Source organism: Schistocerca nitens, chromosome 7 (genome assembly GCF_023898315.1).
Source record: "Schistocerca nitens isolate TAMUIC-IGC-003100 chromosome 7, iqSchNite1.1, whole genome shotgun sequence".
NCBI classification, from domain to species: domain Eukaryota; kingdom Metazoa; phylum Arthropoda; class Insecta; order Orthoptera; family Acrididae; genus Schistocerca; species Schistocerca nitens.
In genome coordinates this window covers 426,264,841-426,288,991 of record NC_064620.1, presented here as the reverse complement: position 1 = coordinate 426,288,991, position 24,151 = coordinate 426,264,841, and the positions used below count along the sequence as shown (strand labels likewise).

At 42.9% G+C, this 24,151-nt stretch overlaps 1 protein-coding gene across 1 annotated transcript in view; it reads left to right on the top strand.

Annotated features, from left to right (window-relative positions):
• The first annotated feature begins 371 nt into the window (after positions 1–371).
• Positions 372–24,151, top strand: part of LOC126195360 (slit homolog 1 protein-like) — a 129,389-nt gene continuing 105,609 nt past the window's right edge. The window contains exon 1 of the mRNA XM_049933938.1: positions 372–452. Coding sequence (XP_049789895.1) covers positions 444–452 — 9 coding nt within the window. The 5' untranslated portion in view covers positions 372–443. The remainder of the gene's footprint in view (positions 453–24,151) is intronic.

Sequence of the window (24,151 nt, the reverse complement as noted above, 5' to 3'; positions counted from 1 at the left end):
CGGATTAGCAGACTTGGGTAAGAGTCTGGCTACAAATGCTACCTGTATTTTTCCGAAAGCAATTCACTGTGCTCAGCTGCAGGTCGTTAACGGCGCTGACACGCAGCTTACGATTCCGGCGCCCATTTGCTTCCTCGTAACCGACCGTAGTACACACACACACACACAGGACAGATTCCGAGTGTATGACACATATATGTTCAGAGAGTGCAGACGGCGCTGAACGGGTCTTCGCTTCCCAGGTGGGAGTAGTTCTGGTTTCAGCCGGAGAGATGGCATCAGAGTAACTGCACGATTTCCTGTATCTTATCTGCTCTCGCCGTTATTTATCAGCTCCTGACAAACGAACAACCACGTTAGTTTGGCGCCAGTCGCGTCTGCAACACTCCGTTCATCGGAACCAAATACTGCAAGCTGTATCTCTGGGACACTACGTCACAGCCATGAAAAAGGTACTGCCTTCACCATCGTGGTAATAATACGCGCAACTAAGTTACATGTGTGTCTATTTTCAGCGCTTCCACAGTTTCACGGTCCCCTTCTCTCTAAGATCCCTTGTAAATTGAACATTAGTCCAGTTATGCAAGAAAATAATAAGTATTATGTGCAATTTTATATCTATATATACTCTTGAAATGATACACCATATTCGACAGATTTCAGTGCAAATTGTAGTTTTGAAGTTTTAGTGTTTCCCAATAAGGGTGATGAAACTTATTGTCATAAACACACCAAGTTAGCACTATACTGTTGGTTACGCGATGCTCAGAATGTTATTCGTGTTTATAGTATAACGTTATTAAAAAGTACAAAACACCAATACCGATTGTTCTACTAGTGTTTATTTGCTTAAAAAAGGGTTTATGACTTATTCTGCCATAACACATAATAACTGACAACCATCCTCAAAGACGCCATTGTTCAGAAAAACCAGGCTTTGCAGATCACAGATATTAATGACTGCATAGACTCTTTGGCAGTGGTGCAATAAGCCCGACGGAGTACCTGGGTGGGAAAACTAAATGAGGTCTTTGTCTGCTTTGAATCTGATGTGTTTGTTGTGCACATTTTGTAAAAAAGGAATAATATAGTTGCAACGGCTGACAAAAAAATATCAACGTAGCGTGTGTACTCCAAGCTCTAGTAATTGTAATATACATACTTAAAAGTGAGAAACTTAGAACACTAATCAGCATTTAACACAATAACCATCAGGTAAAATGCAAAGAATCAATAAAGAGTAGAATTTCATGGAATAAAATGGACAGATCGGCTAGTTGTTATTAATTTTTCGTAGAGCGCAGACAAGTTTTTACGAGTTTCAGTGCAGGAAAACTAATCTCGCATGTTGCTACGGAGATACAAATGGTCAAGAAGTGTTGGATGATAAGTGATATACAGGGTAATGACTCACTGAAGTCCCGTTTCCTTACAAATTGTAGGTTTGCTTGGGCTGCCCATCTAGCAGCAACGTCCACACTCGTTTGAGATGCACGTAGATGCCTACGATAACTATTTATTTCTTACTACGTCTCCCCTTAACAGACTCACCTTAAATTTCTGCCAGATTCTCCAGTGTTACAGCCTGAGAGTCATCGGAACCTTCAAGCACAAAGTTTGTTTCAACAATTTGGAAAGCTTTGGTAATTTTCTTCACGGCTGTGTATCGTCGTGAGAATTCTTGTATAAATCGGTCTGTGCATTCGAACGTTGATCGATGAACTTATTGAACCGATAATCCTTTGTAATGAGGCAATTCATCCGCCGTTGTTTTATTTACCCGGCTTCTTCGTCGTCGGTAAATGTTAATGTCCAGTGAATTGAATTTTTAAGTGCCAAAAGTAGCAGCATTGTCTATAATTGTAGTTCGTTCCGTCATTAAAAACTCATTCATTGTTTTCAGTTTGGCGAATCCTTTATCCAAAGTCATTTTTGCAGACTGTGAACATTGTTGAACTAAATTTACTGCCTCAGTATCGCGTGCCAGAAGTTGATATAGGTCGAAAAGGTAAAATCACGTATAGATGGAAGCAGCAAGTTTGCTGCAGATTTAGTATGAACGTTTGCCTTGGCTGGAATCGTTTCCCCGTTGTCTTTTATGACTATAACTGAACTGTAATGCGCACTTCAGTGAATGTCAGGCAACCGTTACAAACTTGTTCCTGTTTTTCTGCAAGTAATGCCCATATTTTCGTAGAAGACTAGAAGAATGAATACAACAACTCTACAGGTGCCGCAAGGGGAAACGTATGAGAATACATGAACACAAAGATTTAAGGAATGGTTAGCGCAGACACTGAACAGAACTTTTGGATTGACGTCTCGAATTTTTCGTTGTACTCCTCCGTTTACAACTGACATTTACGTGGCATTGACATAACCTTGAGCACTGCACAACGCAAAATCCAGCCCATCTTTTTTCAGCTACTGTTCAATGTCTTTTGACATGTCCTCTGCAGTCTTTTCCAAAACAAAAGAAACGTTTTTCTGTTGATAGGTCCGCCGTACAAACTGTAGATGACACTGGTGGTGATCTTGATGCCCACGGATGGTAAAAACCGTTGCTTAAATCTAGAGGACTCTTGTGATTCTTGAGTTTCTCCCGGCGTATTTGATAATCAAAATATCCACGGGTACATGGAGAACTTCGAGGAGGAAGCCCTGTCGTCATCCGAATGGAAACCTACTTGCTATTTCCGTTACGTGGACGACACGTTCGTCATCTGGCCACATGGTATGGATAAACTCCTTGACTTCCTTACACATCTAAACTCCATACACCCCAACATCAAATTCACTATGGAGACTGAAACGGAGGGTAAACTACCTTTCCTTGACGTCTTGGTCAAGAGAAGGCCTGACGGCACCCTAGGTCATGGGGTGTATCGGAAGACAACGCACACTGATCTGTATTTGCACGCAGACAGCTGCCACCACCCTTCACAGAGGAATGGGGTACTTAAAACTCTAGTACATAGGGCGCGCACTATCTCTGACGCAGAGAGTCTACCCCAGGAATTGGAACATCTGAGAACTGTATTTCGAAAAAATGGGTACTCAGAGTGGCAGATTCAACGTGCTCTCCGCCCAACCACTACAGCACAACCTGTGGAGATGGATGAAATCACGAGGGAGGAGGTAGGAACTGCGTTTATCCCATATACAGGCGCACTCTCGGGGAAAATCGCCCGCATTTTGAAGAAACACCGGGTCGGAACTGTGTTTTGTCCTCCGAATAAAACTCGTGCACTGGTGGGGAGCGCCAAAGATGACCTCGGTTTGAGGAAGGCCGGCGTGTACCAGATTCCGTGTCAATGTGGCAAGTCGTATATTGGTCAGACGATGCGTACCGTCGAGGATCGATGCCGTGAACACCAGAGGCACACTCGACTGATGTATCCGAGCAAGTCGGCGGTCGCTGAACATTGTTTGTCGGAAAATCACGTTATGGAGTATGAACGCACGAGGATTCTGGTACAGACGTCGAGATACTGGGACAGCGTTGTTAGAGAGGCCATCGAAATTCGCACCAATGACGACCTCATAAACCGTGACTGTGGCTATAATCTTAGCAAGGCTTGGGAACCAGCGATTGGGCTAATCAAGAGTAAATCGAGCAAATGTATAGTTGTGACGACCACGGCGGACAGAGCCATCACACAGACGTCATCTCAGACGCCGTCGCAATCTGTTCCACCGCGCGGCCGTGGCGCGGGGCGCGGACGGCGGAGTGAGCGCGCCGCGGGCGGAGGGTATTTAAATCGGCCGCCGCCGCGACCGAACCCAGTTCCCCCTGAGCAGCCATAGTGTACGGATCTCCGTGCCGGCACGTTCACAGGAGCTCAGTCCGTCAGTGCACCTGATGATGGCGACATGTATGATCGCCGAAATATTGTGCCCGTTGGACACTGTAGACCGGCAGTACACCCGTGGATATTTTGATTAGATGACTCTTGTCTAGTACACCCAGCTGGACTTTCATATTCACAAAATAAACTATATAACAACTAAGAGTAACGCATAAAAAGTAATTTTTAGAATGTAATACTTTCGCTATTAAAAAATTAATAAAACACTGGAATGCTCTTTACTGAACTTACGTCTATTTTTAAACAGTCAAAATTCGTTTCATGTAGAGTAATTACATTCAGCAGACAACTGGTAATTGTTCTATAGCATTTAAGTTTCATGCAAGGTTTCACAAAAGTTCTAAAAATTCTAAACGCATCCATTGACAGTTGTATGGCCTGATAATAGGTAAGTACGCACCTACGTTTATACACTGACGGAAAAAAAAATTGCAACACCAAGGAGTCATGAATGAAAGTTGGTAGGGGTGTTTCTACATCTGAAAGATGATGTCTATTCATATTTCGTAGAGTGGGGCTAGTAGCGCAATTGTAAGGAAGCATATCATGTTTGCTATAAATACTTCCTGTAACGGTCCTGGGCGTTATTTGCTTTTGAGACTGGGGTGTTGATGTTAGTCAAGAATGTCTGTAAGGCCGCACTGACGCTATTATCCTCTAAGTTTGAACGAGGTCCTGTAATAGGACCACGAGAAGCTGGGTGTTCCTTCTGCGATACTGCAGAAATTCGCAGAAAAGCAGCCTCTGTACATGATTGCCGGCAGTGGTGGTTACGAGAACGCACGGTCGCACGGTCGTGCGACCTTGAGGCACTACCGAGAAAGAACACCAACGTGTTTGGCGTATGGCTCTTTAACTTCGTACTGCAACTGCAGCAGCAATTTGAGCAGAATCTGGCATGACATAACGAAGTGTTACACCGCGAACCACCGCTATTTGCGACTTTGGAGGTATCATCTCATTGGAGGGCAGGATGGAGGTATGTTGTGTTTACTTATAAAAGCTGGTTCTGCCTCGGTGTCAGTGATGACCGTGTGTTGATTAGAAGGAAGCCGGTTGAGTGTGTACAGCCAACCTGTCTGCGTGCCAGATAGACTGGACCCACACCTAGAGTTACGGTCTGGGGTGCGAATTCGTATGACAGCAGGAGCACTCTCTTGGTTATGCCATACACCCTGACTACAAAATTCTACGTCAGTCTGGTGATTCGTCCTGTCGTGCTACCATTCATGAACAACATTCCAGAGGACATCTTCCAACAGGATAACGCTTGCCCACGTTCCGCTCTTGTAGTCCAACATGCTCTACAGAATGTCGACATGTTGCCTTGGCCTGCTCGATCACCAGATCTGTCTCCAGTTGTGCACATATGGGAGATCATCGGACGACAACTCCCGTGTCATCCGCAGAAAGGCATTAACCGTTCTTGTATTGACCGAGCACATTTAACATGAATAGATCTCCATTCCAGAAACTGGCACACGGCACCTGTAGAACATAATGCAATCACGTTTGTATGCTTGCATTCAACATTCTGGCGGCTATATCGGTTATTAAAGTAACAGCATTTCACTCTGCAGTGGCTTATCTCGCGCTTACATTATCCTGTGAACTTGCAATGTTAATCATTTTTATGTTACCAGACAACGTATTGCCAAAATTTCATTCCTTTACGACATTTATTTTTTTGGTGTTGCGATTTTTTCAATCAGTGTGTTTTGCGTACTTACGGGACCACGAACTTGAAACTGCCTTTTATTTACTGGCCTTGTTTGAGATCTGACTCAAGTAGTCTGGTCCTGGAGAAGGCGGGGGAGGTGGGCTCCAAATCTCGAGGCCATAAAGGGTTCGGTGGCCCTCTGCAGCAGGAGGCTAGAGACGCCCCCTCTCCCCCTCTCCCCTTCCTCTCATAGTCCGCCACTTGATTATTACATAGGACAACAAACACCGCATTCAAAATTCTTTACCAATGTTAGCTCGTGTCATACTTCGAACTATGTTATAAGTAAGCTGTATTTATCAGTTAGTGGCTAATGATTAACTCACATTAATATAGTATAAATATGCAGAACAGCGAGGGTGAAAGATACAACTGTACAACATACATGCACAAAATTACGAGAGTTAGCACATGGTTTTACACACAACTAAAACTCGTTGACCATGTTATAGTATACAGTTTGCACAGATACTAGCTGCATTACAGTTAAAGAATAGGCGTAAGGAATCATTTAATATAAAATAGAACACGCCAGACTGTCTTCCTACTACATTATTGTGTAATTTATGCATAAGGGTGAAGTTATGGAACTGAGACAGTTTGAATAGAAAACCTGTAGTGGCGGCAAGCTGCAGGCCATAAAGACTGTGTATACATCAAATTACTCTGATGGGAAGTATCAAAGTCACATTAAAAGATAGATAATACGTTTACAATGAACGATCGTATGGACACATAGTAACAGACGACTACTAATTAATGTTCAAATATCACATTACTTCCATCATCTAGGACAAAGCACCAACAAATTTATAGTAGAGTGAACACATTGAACATGAGTTTATGTCTAAATTTAATTGGGAAGTACGTCAGATTAATCGTGTACAACATCGACTTTCCTAGTGACTGCACTGACAAAAATAAATATCGGTAATAAAGACCTGTCGTGCACTATACGTATATTTTTGGTTAGTTTACTAACTAACAGTACTAGTTTGCAGTGTTTGCTATGACTGGTTCCTCTTCTTAATCCTCCCACGCATCTTTCCTCTTCAAGATGAATGTTGACAAACGTACGTGCATCAGATTCAAATTTATTCTTCTTCCTCTTTCTCCCCTACATGTAACGTGTCTTCACGGGGTCAGTATGTTAATCTGGATCAGTCAATGTTAGCGGTAGTGTGTGGCCCGATTCTTTTCTTGTGACCGCCCATTCCCCCTCCGGAACGTGATTTGTTGATCCGATTTGCCTATGTCTAGTGTTATCCCATGTGAAAATGTGTGAATGTTATCGAAATCTTTGCGACAGATTTAGTTTTTTTCCTATTTCTTGTTATCTACCTACACCGTCGCAATTTGTTTAAGAAACAATAGCTGCGCGTGCTAAAACAATTTTAAATATCGATTGCTAAATTCTCTATAGAAGATTATCTTCGTTATTTCATGCATTACATTATATTACTTATCACTTATGGCCTGTGGCTAGTTTCAATCGCAGTTGCGTCGGTGATATACACTGTACGATCAAAAGTATTCGGACACCCCCCCCAAAAAAAAACATACATTTTTCATATTAGGTGCATTGTGCTGCCACCCACTGCCAGGTGCTCCACATCAGTGACGTCAGTAGTCATTAGACATCGTGAGAGAGCAGAATGGGACGTTCCGCGGAACTCACAGACTTCGAAGACGGTCAGGTGATTCGGTCTCATTTGTGTGATACGTCTGTACGCGAGATTTCCACACTCCTAAACATCCCAAGGTCCACTGTTTCCGATGTGATAGTGAAGTGGAAACATGAAGGGATACGTACAGCACAAAAACGTATAGGCCGACCTCGTCTGTTGACTGACACGGACCACCGATTGTTGAAAGGAATCGTAATGTGTAACAGGCAGACATCTATCCAGACCATCACACAGGAAGTCCAAACAGCATGAGAATCCACTGCAAGTGCTATGACAGTTAAGCGGGAGGTGAGAAGACTTGGATTTCATGGTCTAGCGGCTGCTCATAAGCCACACATCACGCTGGTAATGCCAAACGACGCCTCGCTTGATGTCAGGAGCGTAAACATTGGACGATTGAACAGTGGAAAAAGGCTGTGTGGAGTGACGAATCACGGTACGCAATGTGGCGATCCGATGGCAGGGTGTGGGTATGCCGAATGCCCGGTGAACGTCATCGGCCAGCGTGTGTAGTGTCAATAATAAAATTCGGAGGCGGTGGTGTTATGGTGTACAGCACAGGCCTACACTTATGTTTTAAGCACCTTCTTGCTTCCTACTGTTGAAGAGCAACCCGGGGATGGCGACTGCATCTTTCAACACGATCGAGCACCTGTTCATAATGTACGGCCTGTAATGGACTGGCCTGCACAGAGTCCTGACCTGAATCCTACAGAACACCTTTGCGATGCTTTGAAATGCCGACTTCATGCCAGGCCCCACCGACCGACATCGATACCTCTCCTCAGGGCAGCACTCCGTGAAGAATGGGGCTGCCATTCCCTAAGAAACCTTCCAGCACCTTATTGAACGTATGCGTGGGACAGCGGAAGCTGTCATCAAGGCTAAGGGTGTGCCAACATCATACTGAATTGCAGCATTATCGATGGAGGGCGCCACGAACTTGTAAGTAATTTTCAGCCAGGTGTCCGGATACTTTTGATCACACAGTGTACGTTGGTTGGTTTGTTGATTCGGAGATGTGACCAAACAGTGAGGTCATCGATTCAGGGAAGTATCCGGAAGGAAGTCGGCCGTGCCGTTTCAAAGAATCCATCCCGGAATTTGCCTGGAGCGATTTAGGGAAATTACGGGAAACATAAATCAGGATGGCCGGACGCGGGTTTGAACCGTCATCGTCACGAATGCGAGTCTAGTGTGCTAACCAGTGCACTACCTCGCTCGGTCGTGATACAATTATGTGTCATATTTAAAAACTATTGAGTGTTACGTGTGACAGAAGCTAGTCCCAAAACAAATACACACGCACACACAGAGAACAAAGTTAACGCGATTCGGAGATTGATGGCGCACACTTTTTTTCCCTCCCCTACGTTGCCTAGACGACTGTGACGTCATGAAGGACATTCAGCCACAAAGTTAAGTAATGAAGTAAAATTTGCCAAATCCTGAAAATGCAGACCCCGTACTGGCTATATAAATGACCTGGGTGACAATCTGAGGAGTTCTCTTAGGTTGGTCGCAGATGATGCTGTAATTTACCGTCTAGTAAGGTCATCCGAAGACCAGTATCAGTTGCAAAGCGATTTAGAAAAGATTGCTGTATGGTGTGGCAGGTGGCAGTTGACGCTAAATAACGAAAAGTGTGAGGTGATCCACATGGGTTCCAAAAGAAATCCGTTGGAATTCGATTACTCGATAAATAGTACAATTCTCAAGGCTGTCAATTCAACTAAGTACCTGGGTGTTAAAATTACGAACAACTTCAGTTGGAAAGACCACATAGATAATATTGTGGGGAAGGCGAGCCAAAAGTTGCGTTTCATTGGCAGGACACTTAGAAGAGGCAATAAGTCCACTAAAGAGACAGCTTACACTACACTCGTTCGTCCTCTGTTAGAATATTGCTGCGCCGTGTGGGATCCGTACCATGTGGGATTGACTGAGGACATCTAAAGGGTGCAAAAAAGGGCAGCTCGTTTTGTATTATCACGTAATAGGGGAGAGAGTGTGGCAGATATGATACGCGAGTTGGGATGGAAGTCATTAAAGCAAAGACGTTTTTCGTCGCGGCGAGATCTATTTACGAAATTTCAGTCACCAACTTTCTCTTCCGATTGCGAAAATATCTTGTTGACCCCAACCTACATAGGTAGGAATGATCATCAAAATAAAATAAGAGAAATCAGAGCTCGAACAGAAAGGTTTAGGTGTTCGTTTTTCCTGCGCGCTGTTCGGGAGTGGAATGGTATAGAGATAGTATGATTGTGGTTCGATGAACCCTCTGCCAAGCACTTAAATGTGAATTGCAGAGTAATCATGTAGATGTAGAAAAATGATACGGAAAAGAAGTCCTAGTCTGGATTGTAAATGAGCAGTACAATGTACAGGATCTAACTAAATCCACTACCACTTGGATACTGTGAAACACGTCTCTTCTGTGCAACTCTTTGCTTTCCATATTTTGGGGGAAGATATTTATGGACCAAAACAAGAAAAAACATATCGAGTAACGTGGGCTCTAAAACGGTACCAGTGGGCTCTAAAACGCATACCCCAAGAGCTTCGAGCACTTGTGCAATAGAAAAAATGCATTTCAAAGTAGTGAAAATGAGCAAGTGCTCATACGCACTTTATAGCCTACGTTCACTACATTTTTTTTTCTTTTTTTCACCCATACTACACCCCTCTCCTCCCAAAATATGGAAATCAAAGAGCTTGCAGTAAAAGAGATGTGTTTCACAGTATCGAAGATAAACAAGTATTCGTAGCTCTACAGGTAAGCATTTTAGAGCCCATATTTACTTGACATTTATCTCTTAATTTGGTGTAATGAACCTGCTCCCAAAGTCTGTAAGGGGAATTTAGTCACCCCCTGTATGAATATTTTTATTTTACTGGTAGCTATATTTTGACTGAGTATTTCACTCAATTACAAATAGATTCAAAGAACTGAACTCATCTCCAGTACATTAGATTAGATTAGATTGCTCCTTCCCCAGACTTATAGGAGTTCCCTGTGAACGTCAAACAACTTAGAAAAACAATATCTTTTTCATGATGGTCGATTTTGCTTGCGCGGAACAGGGGAAAAAGTTAATTAGATCGTTTGTCTCTTTTTCATCTCCCAGTAGTTTTGCAGGACCCACAAAAGGAGGAGTAGTGGTGTGAGGTCAGTTGATCGTGGCAGTCCCAGAAGTTTGGCGACCAACTCGTTCAATCCTCCTAGCCGCAACCTTTTCATGTAGAAATTAATGGACACTTAGGGACCAGTGAGGTGACGTCTCTTCCTGCTGGAATATGACGTCAGGTTGCAGGTGTTCCAGTTGTGGCACAAAAAACTCCAGCAATATGTCCAGGTAAACAGCGCTGTTGACAGCAGACATGCTGAAAAATAATGGACAAAATTAAACAATTCCGCATCAGTCAGCACTATCCACTGACCTTGGGACTAGCTTTTTCATACAGAAATTTATGGATATTTAGGAACCACTGAGGTGATGCCTCATCCTGCTGTGATATGTTGTCAGGCAGCAAGCGTTCCAGAACTGGTAACGTGCTCGGGTAAACAGCATTGCTCACAGTAGAGTCGCTGAAATATTATGGACCAAATGAAGCAATTCTACATCAGTCCAAACCCCACTCATCGGCCTTGGTACTGCCTCTTTAGATGTCACGTGTAACAAGAAAACACTCCGATCCTCGTATACAAATTTTATGTCGGTGTAGTTTACTGAAAATACGAAAAGCTATCTCATGGCAGAAACAACAGAAGTCGTTGTCTGCATCAGTCTTGGTTAACATATCCACTACAGACTGCTTGCAGTGTGGTTCGTGAATCGGCTTTAGTGCTCGAAACGGCTGCAGCTTGTAAGCATAAAGACGTAAACTCTTATGGAAGACTTAGCGCACTGTTGATGTGCGATTTTGAGCTGTCTCGCCGCCGTGCGCATTGATTTTGTCAGACTCTTTGCAAACGCCTGCCGTACCTTGTCAACTTCAGTGTTTGAAACATATGGGCAGTTCAGCCTCTTTATATAGAGAAACTATTTCCATAAATAACGTATGGCAAACCAGATTTTTGTTGTTGCATTTGTTTATCAGTTTATCAGACTTCTTTTCTATGAACTAGGCTACAGACTGAAATTTCTCCTATGTCATCCACATTTTTCATCAAATCTGCGGCACCTGAAATACAAACAACGAGTTACCTTGTCAGATGTTGAAAACCAGTTGTTTTATTTAATATAGTTTTAAAGTAGTCTAAAGTTGTAAAGATAATGGACGGATACCCCATACATATTTCACAAAAAATAGTACGCTTAGGTTTAATGTTGATTCAACAGATCGTAAATAAAGTTGTCCTCAAATACGTCTATCAAGCAAAAAATTAAAGTTCTTGTACATCTGAAACTGAATAAAATAGTTGTCGTCAATATTACGCTGCATAAAATACTTCCAACGTTTTTGTATCCAAACGTTGCTCACTGACAAGTGAATACAGTGTTTACGTTATATGCAAATGACAAGCTGTGCCATATTTACACCATACGATTAAGTAATAATACATACATCAGTTATGCCTGCTAAGAAACTCGGCGACGAAATAGGAGGTGTTGGCTACCAATAAATCCGCCACGTTCCTCTGAAAATGTTGCTAGCAAGTTGCTGAAGATATGTGTTCCAGAATAATGGACACATTTTTCATGAGACCGCCTGAGATTTATGCGCGGTCAATTTACTACTGGAAGCACCTACAGAATGATACCCATTGCCTGGAGTTTACGTGGGAAAGTAGAAATGAGTCGTTTGAAAGACAATTATATCACCATAAACTGAAACTTGTCAAGCTACCGCAAAAGCATCGCGTTTCCAAGTAAAGAACGGCACGTATATTTCGTGAAATTCGAACACGTCACATTCATGTTGCAATTCGGTTATCCACAGGCCCAGCGTGTCTCTCGAGACTTCGGGTTATTAGCTCCGTCGAGAGTGTGACGCCACGATAAGGAAGTGACTCACTGTTTTCGGGAATACAGGACAACACTCAGTGTGCTACAATCAAGATGTCGAATCTGTCAGCAGAGTGGATCGGCTGATCGTCGGTAAATAAATGTTCTATCGTCAATAAATACTACCAAAGTGTAAATCAATATTTATTTAGAAAAAAGGCAAATCTTATAGTCAGTACAGTTTTTTACGTGATTAAATAAATCGTGTGGAGTGGGAATATGTCAGAGATGCAATAATCAATCGGAAATTGAACTCCGGTTCTAGCTCTTCGAACTTCAGTAATGTTGATTTAAAAGCCCCATGGTTTTAGTGCTTACACTGCCAGATCAATATACACTAGTGAGCGAAAACGTGATTTCCGTGTACTTAATAGCGTGTTGGTCCATTTCAGCACGGTACAGCTGCAATTCTGTGTAGCATGGATTCGACGAGTCCTTAGTAGCTTCCAAGTCCTTGGTATGTGGCACAAGACGTCAACGTGTAGGTCACATAGTTACCACAAATTACAGACCGGTGGTTTCAGGACTCAGCGCTGACTCAGGATAACATCACAGATGTTTTCCATCGGTTCCTGGTCAGGTGAATTTTGTAGTATCATTGCCACAGATACTACTACAACGCCGCGCCAACGCAGGGTTGGCAGCCCGTCGTCTGCCGAGCACAGCGCACTCTAGCGGGCTGTGCAGCTCGACGGAACTGGAGTGTGCCTCGTTCACTTCTTAGCTAGATTTCAACCTAGGCAGACGCACTTCCATAATCGGCCCTCAGCCAGTTCTGTTTGCATTGATTCTCTGAGGAGGGCCCATCAGGCTTAGTCCCTGAGAATATGTTGTGTTAGTTACAGCCGTGGCTACAGTCCTACAAACTACTGAAGATAAGTAATTTTCATTGTACTACGTGTTTCTTGAATAATAATCCTTCTCTCTAACAGTGTGCCGTACCGCATATTATTACAACCTGGACTCCTACAGCTCCTATCAACTCGACCTCCTACTTATTTCCATCTAGTATCGAGCTGAAAACACCCACGCGTTTTGTGCCTCTAAACAGTAGGACACAATAAATTTCGTGGCCAAAACATCAACGTGGGTTCTCCTCAAAGCACTATAGCATGATTCTGGCCTTGTGACATGGATAGGTATTCACCTGGGAGATGCCATCGCTGTCGGGATACACATCAAGTATGAAGAGAAGCAAATAGTTCGAAATAATATTTCTGGGAATCCAAGGTGAACGTCTCCCACAGCACAATACTGCCCCCACCTTCCTGCGTCCTTGGCGGTGCACTTCCTTCGAGCAGCTGCTCGCCTGCATGACAGCGCATTCGGACACTACCTAGTGTAACAAGAAACTTTGTTATGTAGTGTCCCGTGGATATTTGGTTTTGTGGACGACTGTGATGAGTGTTTATACAGTGTAGTGTCACGATTGTGTTGATCTGCCTGTGTAGTTCAATGCGAAACCGGGTGAGCCAGACACGGATCGAATCAGCGCACGGGTTAGCGATCGTTGGTCTGGAACACCTGCCAGAAAGAGTGTCGTTTTTAGATGGTTTTCCACGCTCGTTTAGGCAAATGATTGTAGACGGCCAATCCCTGCCTCAGAAAGTACAATACAGAAACAGGTGTAGGTGGTACTGGACAAATGTTAGGAAGGTTAAGAATGGCGTTCTACAATACACAATTGTACTACCTTATTTTTATTAAAAATAAACTTTTTGTGTCCAGTAGCAGACCATCTTAGACTCTCCAACAACAAAAGGAGAAAGCCAGATAACATGTGTGTACACTTCTAACACAAGCCGTTATGCGTCATGTGTATGTAGAGCATCACACATTCATGTATTACAGTGTGACCCACTGGAGATAATACACCTCCAATTAGTCACCCCGCTAAGATGTAGAAGTGCTTGCACTATCTACAGCACGGTAGCGTTCTCGCTTCCCGCTCCCGGGTTCCCGGGTTCGATTCCCGTCGGGATCAGGGATTTTCTCTGCCTCGTGATGACTGGGTGTTGTGTGATAGCCTTAGGTTAGTTAGGTTTAAGTAGTTCTAAGTTCTAGGGGACTGATGACCATAGATGTTAAGTCCCATAGTGCTCAGACCCCTTTGAACCATTTATCTACAGCATCTGATCGGAACTACATAGTACGCCATTCAGTTCACTCTGGTACGTTGGGTAGTTCAGATGGATATTGAGGCAGTGGAGGGCTTGTGTCGCGTGCAGAGCGCTGGGGCTGTCCAACGCCCACTGCATGTTCCAGAGCTAAGGACGGTATCAAGAAGGATAAAAAAAGTAGCGTGAGACGAGTTTTGTAACCAATGTGACGCATGCGGGAGCTAAGATGACAATTAGAACGGCGGAAAATATCTAACGAGTTCATGCACCCATCCAATAAAGCCCGCAGCGGTTTACCAGTCACCGTTCCAGGACATTGCAAATCCCTCGCACGTCTTTGCAGAACACTGTGAAACAAGATTTAAAATTTCCTCTTTATAAGCTGCAAGTGGGTCAACAAAAATGCTCGGCAGATAAAGCGAATGGACATAATTTCTGCGTAACATTACTGGGCCGTAGTGACCTGCGTGACGCGTTTCTGACAAATCTTCTGATGTCTGGTGAGGCAAACGGATCTGTCAATAAAAAAAAATCTGGTTTCACTCGGACACAAATCCGCTGTTCATTCACGAAAAGGCACAGGGTAGCCCAAACGTCTTTGTTGGGGTGCTACTGGACAGTTCATTGCAATCGTTAGACCACTTGTTTTAAGAGAATGTTCGGCCAGTCAGTGAGAATTATAAGGGGTATGTGGCAACAATTAACACATGACTAGCAATTTCTTTCATTCCACGGCTGTAGGGTTGTTGCCGACTTAACGCGATATGGTTACAGCAAGACGGTGCCACAGCACATACGAGTACGGCTCATAATTCAGTTGACTACAAGGGGCGTTACTTTCCACATCGACTTCTCTCACTGTTTGTGATGCCCCATGTCCATTGACATCAAATGAACTTCCAGCCCCGACTTTTGCTCTTTAGTGTCGCCTCAAGAGCAAAGATTTTCATGGTGGCTCCACAATACTGATGAGATGAAAGCAGCAATCCAGGAAGAGATAGACGTCATTCCTCAAGAAATAGCAGAGAAAATAATGAGGAGCACCCGCTAATACATTTCCAATGATGGAAACGACTATTGTGATGCATTTTTTAAAAAATAAACTTGTGTTGTTTGCCTTTTCAGAAATGCAAATGTGTGTAGAATAGTTATCCATAAATTACATTGGTGCAAATACACGCTAAACCTCGTAACAACCAAATGAAAATGTACTGCGAGGGATATTTGTTTAGACCTTCTATTGGCTGAAAAATTAAAAGCATAGTGCAAATCCGGTGAATTTTCGTGCAGATGTGCTGGAAAGTTTCTCTAACATGCCTGTCTATCGCGTCACGTCGCACTTTTCAGTTCTGAGCGCACAGAGAGATGCTAGAAAATAGTCGCTCACGCCAAATGTGAAGTCCTGCTGAGGTGTTTCGCCTCATTTGATGCGGCCCACTTCAAGTAACTGTCATGCGTTTCCTTCTTCATGACATCTCTCGGCTGCGTATTGCAGGTGCAATGAAGACGCTACTGCAGCCTTTTCGATGCGGAGTGTTTGATCGCCGACCATACAACCTGGACTTGGCTCCCTCTGATTTTTATCTCTTCGCTCACATGAACCGCTTGCTACGTGGGCAGCATTTTGGCAGAGACTATCTGCAGACCAGCGTAGGGAATTGGCGGAAATCACAGACGCTTCTATGGCTCTGAGCACTATGGAACTTAACTTCTGAGGTCATCAGTCCCCTAGAACTTAGAACTACTTAAACCTAACTAACCTAAGGACATCACACACATCCATGCCCGAGGCAGGATTCGAACCTGTGACCGTAGCGGTCGCGCGGTTGCAGGCTGAAGCGCCTAGAACCGCTCGGCCCCACCGGCCGGCTAGACGCTTCTATGACGATGGTACTGAAAAATTGTTACAACGCTAGGCAGATGTCTAACTCAGAGCGACGGCTACTTAAAGAAGTAGATGGAAGGTGTAACTGAAAGTTGCAATTTTTTTTTTTTTTTGTTTTCACTGTGGTTTCCATCACGTGACTGATTGGAGAATGAAAAAATAATAGCCCTCGTAGTTCCTGGGGGCCACCCTATAGAATTATATACCCTCGTTACCTGGTTTTCTCCTATTACTGAAGGGGAAACGAATGTGGTCTGATTCTGGACCGAAAGCGATTGTCTATAGTCAGAATAAGGCAGTACAGCTGTGTATTATACAGTGCAGTTCTTAACAGTTTACACGATTTACTGTCAGATGGGTGACACGACTTCCCACCATTAGGATAGCTCACGACTGCGGCGGCGTAAAGGATATCCGGCCACAAAGTTAAAATGAAATAAATTTGATACACGACGACAACAGCGGACGCTGTAAGACGTGATAACAGCTAAGAAACAGAGTATCGTGTTTGTGTTGTTGTGGTTGAAGGGGAAGGAGACGATGAAAATCCCGGTGCCTATACAAAGTTTGCTGGTGTCGAAAAGGGTGTTTCAAAAAGAATATGCGTATTTCGAATGCATATATTTATTCAACATTAAGACATTCGAATATGAAACTTCACACAAGTATTTAAGAACCCCTCAAGTCCAGATTACAGACGTTCAATATGACCTCCATCAGGTGTAAAATACAGGAAGCGAAAGGCTATTTACAATTTGTGCAGAAACCAAGTCGAGGGGCATGAAAGAGAAGCAGTCGTTGGGAAGGGAGTGAGACAGGGTTGTAGCCTCTCTCCGATGTTATTCAATCTGTATATTGAGCAAGCAGTGAAGGAAACAAAAGAAAAATTCGGAGTAGGTATTAAAATCCATGGAGCAGAAATAAAAACTTTGAGGTTCGCCGATGACATTGTAATTCTGTCAGAGACAGCAAAGGACTTGGAAGAGCAGTTGAACGGAATGGATAGTGTTTTGAAAGGAGGATATAAGATGAACATCAACAAAAGCAAAACGAGGGTAAAGGAATGTAGTCGAATTAAATCGCGTGATGCTGAGGGAATTAGATTAGGAAATGAGACACTTAAAGTAGTAAAGGAGTTTTGCTATTTGGGGAGCAAAATAACTGATGATGGTCGAAGTAGAGAGGATATAAAATGTAGACTGGCAATGGCAAGGAAAGCGTTTCTGAAGAAGAGAAATTTGTTCACATCGAGGGTAGATTTAAGTGTCAGGAAGTCGTTTCTGAAAGTATTTGTATGCAGTGTAGTCATGTATGGAAGTGAAACATGGACGATAAATAGTTTGGACAAGAAGAGAATAGAAGCTTTTGAAATGTGGTGCTACAGAAGAATGCTGAAGATTAGATGGGTAGATCACATAACTAATGAGGAGGTATTGAATAGGATTGGGGAGAAGAGAAGTTTGTGGCACAACTTGACTAGAAGAAGGGATCGGTTGGTAGCACATGTTCTGAGGCATCAAGGGATCACCAATTTAGTATTGGAGGGCAGCGTGGAGGGTAAAAATCATAGAGGGAGACCAAGAGATGAATACACTAAGCAGATTCAGAAGGATGTAGGTTGCAGTAGTTACTAGGAGATGAAGAAGCTTGCACAGGATAGAGTAGCATGGAGAGCTGCATCAAACCAGTCTCAGGACTGAAGACCACAACAACAACAGCAACAGTGACGCGAACAATATCACATCGATACTCAAATTCCTCCCATACTCGGGAAAGCATGTCCGTCACTGATGTTATGGCAGTACGGATCCGGTTCTTCAAGTCCAGGTTCTGCGGGAGTGGTGGTACATAAACGTTGTCTTTAACGAAACCCCACAGGAAGAAGTCAGAGGGTGTCAAATCCGGTGACCGTTGAGTCTAGCTGAGACATGCTAAGTCGCCAGCTCCATGGGTAGCCATTTTAAACATATGAGGGCTACCAAGCAAAACAGATGACAAGTGACATCTAGCGGCTATTAATATAAACTATACTAGGTATTCGTTTCTCCAATAGCCGAGCCGAGGCGTAGTGATCGATAGTTAGGACAGAATAATATTTCGTTATACGTATATTCTTTTTGAGACACCCTGTATACTGGGTGTTACAGAATGAATATCGGGGTTTAAGGTTTGTAGCGTTTATTACATTCAACTTACTATTATAAATAATACATCAAAAGAGAGAAGAACTCAAACAGTTTTGTTTGTATACCCGTGCACATGCACATGCATTGTTTCCTTTGTCCTCCATCAAGTAGCGCTGGTAGCGAAGATGGCGACTTGTGAACGGAAAACTTGTCGTCTGCAGCTGTTACAAGCTCTAAAGCCAACAGACTACGGCTTCCGTGCCAACTTTGCAAACGAAATGTTGCCGCATGGCGATGAAGGTTTATTGAATCGTATCGTCTTCACAGATTCATCAATGTTGTACCTTCTTGTAAATGGAAAACACATAATGTGCGCATCTGGGTGTCTACAGATCCCCATGAAATGGTACAGTTGCAACAACATTCCCTTCAAAGAAACGTGGTCTAGGGGTAGCATCTTAGACTACTAATCAAAACATTCCGGCTTCGACCCAGCTGTTGCTTAAATTTTGAATAACAATCAGCAGTAATGGCGGCCAAAGACTTCCGGTGTAAGAAATCACGCTCGTTCTGCAGACGTGCTTGCCGAAGAGCACGGAGGAGCGGACAGAGGTTCAGGCACTCCATTGGCCTTGGTGTAAAATTGCCCATAAAATGCGAAAGAATCAGCAATGATCAACGGCATGAGGATGCAGAAGGAATGGAAACCCCTGCATTAAAGATACGTAATGTGTATCCACAGGACATGTGTTCCGTAATTCAAAAAGTGTCATTATGATCTCCCCATTGTCAAAAGATTCCGGGTTACTCCCATATTCCGATCTCTGGGAGGGGGCTGCCAAGGGGAAAGTAACCATGAGAAAAAGATGGAATAACCAACGAATAGGAAATTGGAATTTCAGAAGTTTGGACGCAATAGGGAAGCTAGAAAATCTGAAAAGGGAAATGTAAAGGTTCAGAGTAGATACAGGGAAGTGAAATGGAAAGAAGATAAGCATTTCTGGTCAGACGAATGTAGGCTAATATCAATGGCAGCAGAAAATGGTATAACGGGAGTAGGATTCGTTATGAATAGGAAAGTAGAGGAAAGAGTGAGCGAATGTGAACACTACAGTGATAGGGCTGTTCTCTCCACATTCGACAGCAAACCGACACTGACAACCATTGTTCAGGTACACATGCCGACGTCACAAGCAAAATATGAACAGATAGAAAATAATATATGAAGATATTTAATGGGTAATTCAGCATGCACAGGGAGATGAAAATCTAATAATTATGGGGGACTGGAACGCGATTGTAGTGTAAGAAGTAGACGAAACGGTTCTGGGGTTGGCAGGATGAATGAGAGAGGAAAAAGACCGAGTTCTGAAATAATTTGGACATGGTAATAGTGAACACTCTTTTCAAGAATCACAAGAGGAGATATACTTGGAAAAGACCAGGAGACACTGTAAGATTCCAGCTGTATTACATCATGGCCAGACAAAGATTCCGTAACGAGATACTGGATTGTAAGGCATTCCCAGAAGCAGATACGGACTCAGATCAAAATTTAGAAATGATGAAGGTTAGGCTGAAGTTTAAGAGAATCGTATGAAATAATCACTGTCGAAGGAATTGGCGTACTGAAGTACTGAGGAAAGAGGACTTTGAAGTTTGCTAAGGATGTGGATATTATGGTAAGGAATACCAGAGTGGGCAGTTCAGTTGAAGAGGAGTGGACATCTGCGAAAAGGGCATTCACAGATGGTGGACAGACAAATGTAGATACAAAGAAAGGAGCTGTGACGAAAACTTGGGTAATAGAAGAAGTACTTCAATTGATACAAAAATGTTCAGGAAAAGACAGGAACGCAGCAGTACAAATCCATCAGAAATGAAATAAATAGTCCGCAGCTCGTGGTCGTGCGGTAGCGTTCTCGCTTCCCACGCCCGGGTTCCCGGGTTCGATTCCCGGCGGGGTCAGCGATTTACTCTGCCTCGTGATGACTGGGTGTTGTGTGATGTCCTTAGGTTAGTTAGGTTTAAGTAGTTCTAAGTTATAGGGGTCTGATGACCATAGAGGTTAAGTCCCATAGTGCTCAGAGCCATTTGAACCATTTGAAATAAATAGGAATTGCAGGGCAGCCAAGGCGAAATTGTTGTAATGAAGATGTGAAGAAATTGATAAAGAATTGATTGTGGGGAGTACTGATTCAGCATACATAAAAGTGAAAACAACCATCGATGAAATTAAAAACAGGTGTGGCAACATTAAGAGTTCAATAGGATTTCCACTGATAAATGAAGGGGAGAGAGCGGATGGATGGAAAGAGTACACTAAAGGCCTCTGTGAGGGAGAGGACTTGTCTAATGACGTAACAGAAAAAATTAGAGTCGATCTGGAAGACGTATGGGATCCAATATCAGAGTAAGAAGTTAACACAGTTCTGGAAGACTTGAGATCAAATAAGGCAGAAGCAAATTCTGACAACTGGAACTAAACGAGTACTCACGTTGGTTTGCAGAATCTCTCAGACTGGCGCCGTACCATCAGACTTTCAGAAAAATATCATTCACTAAATTACGAAGATAGCAAGGCCAGATAAATGTGAGATCCATCGCGCAAACAGCTTAACGTCACATACATCGAAGCTGCGGACAAGTATAATACACAGAAGAGTGAAAAAGAAAATTGAGGATCAATTATATGACGATAGGTTTGGATTTTAAAGGTAATGGCACCAGAGAGGTAGTCCTGATGTTGCGCTTGATAATGGAAACATGACTGAAGAAAAATCCATACACGCTCATAGGATGTGTCGACCTGGAAAAAGCGCTCGACCTGGAAAAAGCGCTCGACCATGAAAAATGGTGCAAGATGTTTGAAATTATGAGAAAAGTAGGAGTAAGCTACGGGGGGAGATGCGTGATATACGGTATGTACTAGAACCAGGGCGGAAAGAGAAGGGATGACCAAGAACGAAGCGCACGGATTAAAAAATCTGTACACCAAAGAAACAATGATGAAAATAAAAGAAAGACACAAAACTGGGATTAAAATTCACGCTGAAAGGATATCAATAATAAAATGCGCTGATGCCATTGGAATCATCAGTGAAAGGAATAATTCCAGGTTTTGTTGAATGGAATGAACAGTCTAATGAGTACAGAATATGAATTGAGATTAACCGGGAAAAAGAACCAAAGTTATGAGAAATAACAGAAATGAGAATATCGATAAACTTAAAAAATTGTGATCACGAAGTATGTTAAGGAGTTTTGCTACCTTGGAAGCCAAATAACTCATGACGAATGAAGCAAGGCGGACAACGAACGCAGATCAGCACGGGCAAAAAGTGCATTCCTGGCCAAGAGAAATCTACTGGTATCAAGCATAGGACAATTTGAGGAAGAAATTTCTGAAAATGTACATCTCGAGCACAGCATTCTACGGTAGTGAGTCACAGATAGTGAGAAAACCGGAACAGAATAAGCTCGAAGGGTCAGAGATGTGGTGCTACAGTAGAATATTGAAAATTAAGTGGACCCGTACTGTAAGGAATGAGGAGGTTCTCCACGGAATCGGCAAATTGAAAACACTCACAAGAAGAAGAGATTTGCTAACACATAATGGAAGAAACTCCATGGTATTAGAGAGCCGTAGAGAGCAAAAACTGTAGGGAAAGGCAGAGATAGATAATGTAGGCTGCAAGTTCTACTCTGAGATGTACGAGTAGATGTCTGATCTGGAGAGAAATTCGAAGCGAGCCACATCAAACAAGTCAGAAGACTGATGACTCGAGAAAAAGAGTCATCATGTGTATGTGCCTCCGCTACCAGCTACCCGACCTAGGGAACAGGACTGACGTAGTTGTTGTAACAATTACTCCAGAAATAGTGATCAAGGTTTAGGAAGAAGGTGAAAATTTGGAAAAGGAGCTCAAGCTGAAGACGAAATCAAAATACTGAATTTTGCCGATGAAACTGTAATTCCCTAAAACGCTGCAGCAGACTAGGAAGACTAGTTGGATGCAACAGATAGTGTCTTGAAAAGAGGTTATGATATGAACATCAACGTAAATTAAAGGTAACATAGTGTAGTCGAATTAAATCAGGTGATGCTATGCGAATGAGATTAACAAATGATACACTAAAAGTAGTATGAAAGTTTTTGCTAGTTGGAGACCGAAACAACTGACGAAGGCACAAGTTTGAAAAGTGTACAATGAAGCCTGGCAATGGGAAGGAAAGCATTTCTGAAAAAGAGCAACACATTAACATCAAATATAAATTTAACTGTTAAGAAGTATTTTCTGAAGATATTTTTTTAGGTGTAGCCTTACACGGAAACGAAGAATAGACACTTTTCAAATGTGATGTTATAGAAAAACGCTGTGTAAGGGCAGATCGAAAAACTAATGAATAGGAGAAAAATAAATATTGCCAATTTAAAAGAAGGGATCGGTTGATGGTACACTTCCTGAGGCATCAAGGAATAGTCATTTTGGTAGTGGAAAGAAGTATTAGGGGTCAAAATTGTTGATGGAGACCGGGACTTGACTACAGTTAGCAAGATCATATACCTGTAGGTTCCAGTAGCTATGTGGAAATGAAGAGGCTTGCACAAGACTAGCTTGAGGAGCTCCCTCAAACCAGCACGAGACAACAACAGGCGTATTAAGTATGTATTTCATTGTTATCCGTCATACTCCGAACAAATAGGATACAAAAATTCAACTTGGATATTTAGATTAGGCAGAACAAAGAATTAGATATGTTAGAAATGATACTTGCACAAAAGCAAGCAGAGCTGTTGAAACTTCCTGGCAGATTAAAACTTTGTGCCGGACCGAGATACGAACTCGGGACCTTCGCAGGAGAGCTTCTGTAAAGTTTGGAAGGTAGGAGACGAGGTACTGGCAGAAGTAAAGCTGTGAGGACGGGGCGAGAGTCGTGCTTGGGTAGCTCAGATGGTAGAGCACTTGCTCGCGAAAGGCAAAGGTCCCGAGTTCGAGTCTCGGTCCGGCACACAGTTTTAATTTGCCAGGAAGTTTCATATCAGCACACACTCCGCTGCAGAGTGAAAATCTCATTCTAGAGCTGTTGTAACTTGCCAAGTCTCGAAGTACATCTTATTAACAGTTCTAGACTATCCAGACAGGCAGGGAACCCCCGTGCTGTATTTCCTTCTTCAGCCGGCCGTGGCTCAAGGGAGAGAGCGTTCCTCAGTAGTGAAAGCGTGGCGTTGTCACCCGCACCACACGTCTCTCCAGGTGAAACATCGCACGAACGGCTGCTCGATAAGGAGACGCGTCGTGTTGCAATCTGCGTGATTCAAACGCTGCGTATCAGCAAAGGTATCTCCAATATGACATCTGAGTTAGAGAATGTCGCCTTCCTGTGAAAGAGGACTCAATGTGCTTCACGTGTGTACAATGACATTTCTCTGGGCTGGAAGACCTCCTGTAACAGTGTTTCAAACCAACAAACGATACACATGACAACTGTCACATTCGGTTTCTTTTAAACTTTATGCTAGCAACGGAATAACTTTAAACATATGAATGTAGGTCACAACAAATTTGCTATGAAAGTATTAAAGGAAACTAAGAAGACTTTTTATGTTAAAGATTGAAAATCGTCGAAGTCAAGACCAGAATTAAATTTTTATTTTGATTACTGGTTTCAGCAACACACGTGCTATCTACTGATCATAAAAACATTCTTGATTAGTGTAACTGCCATA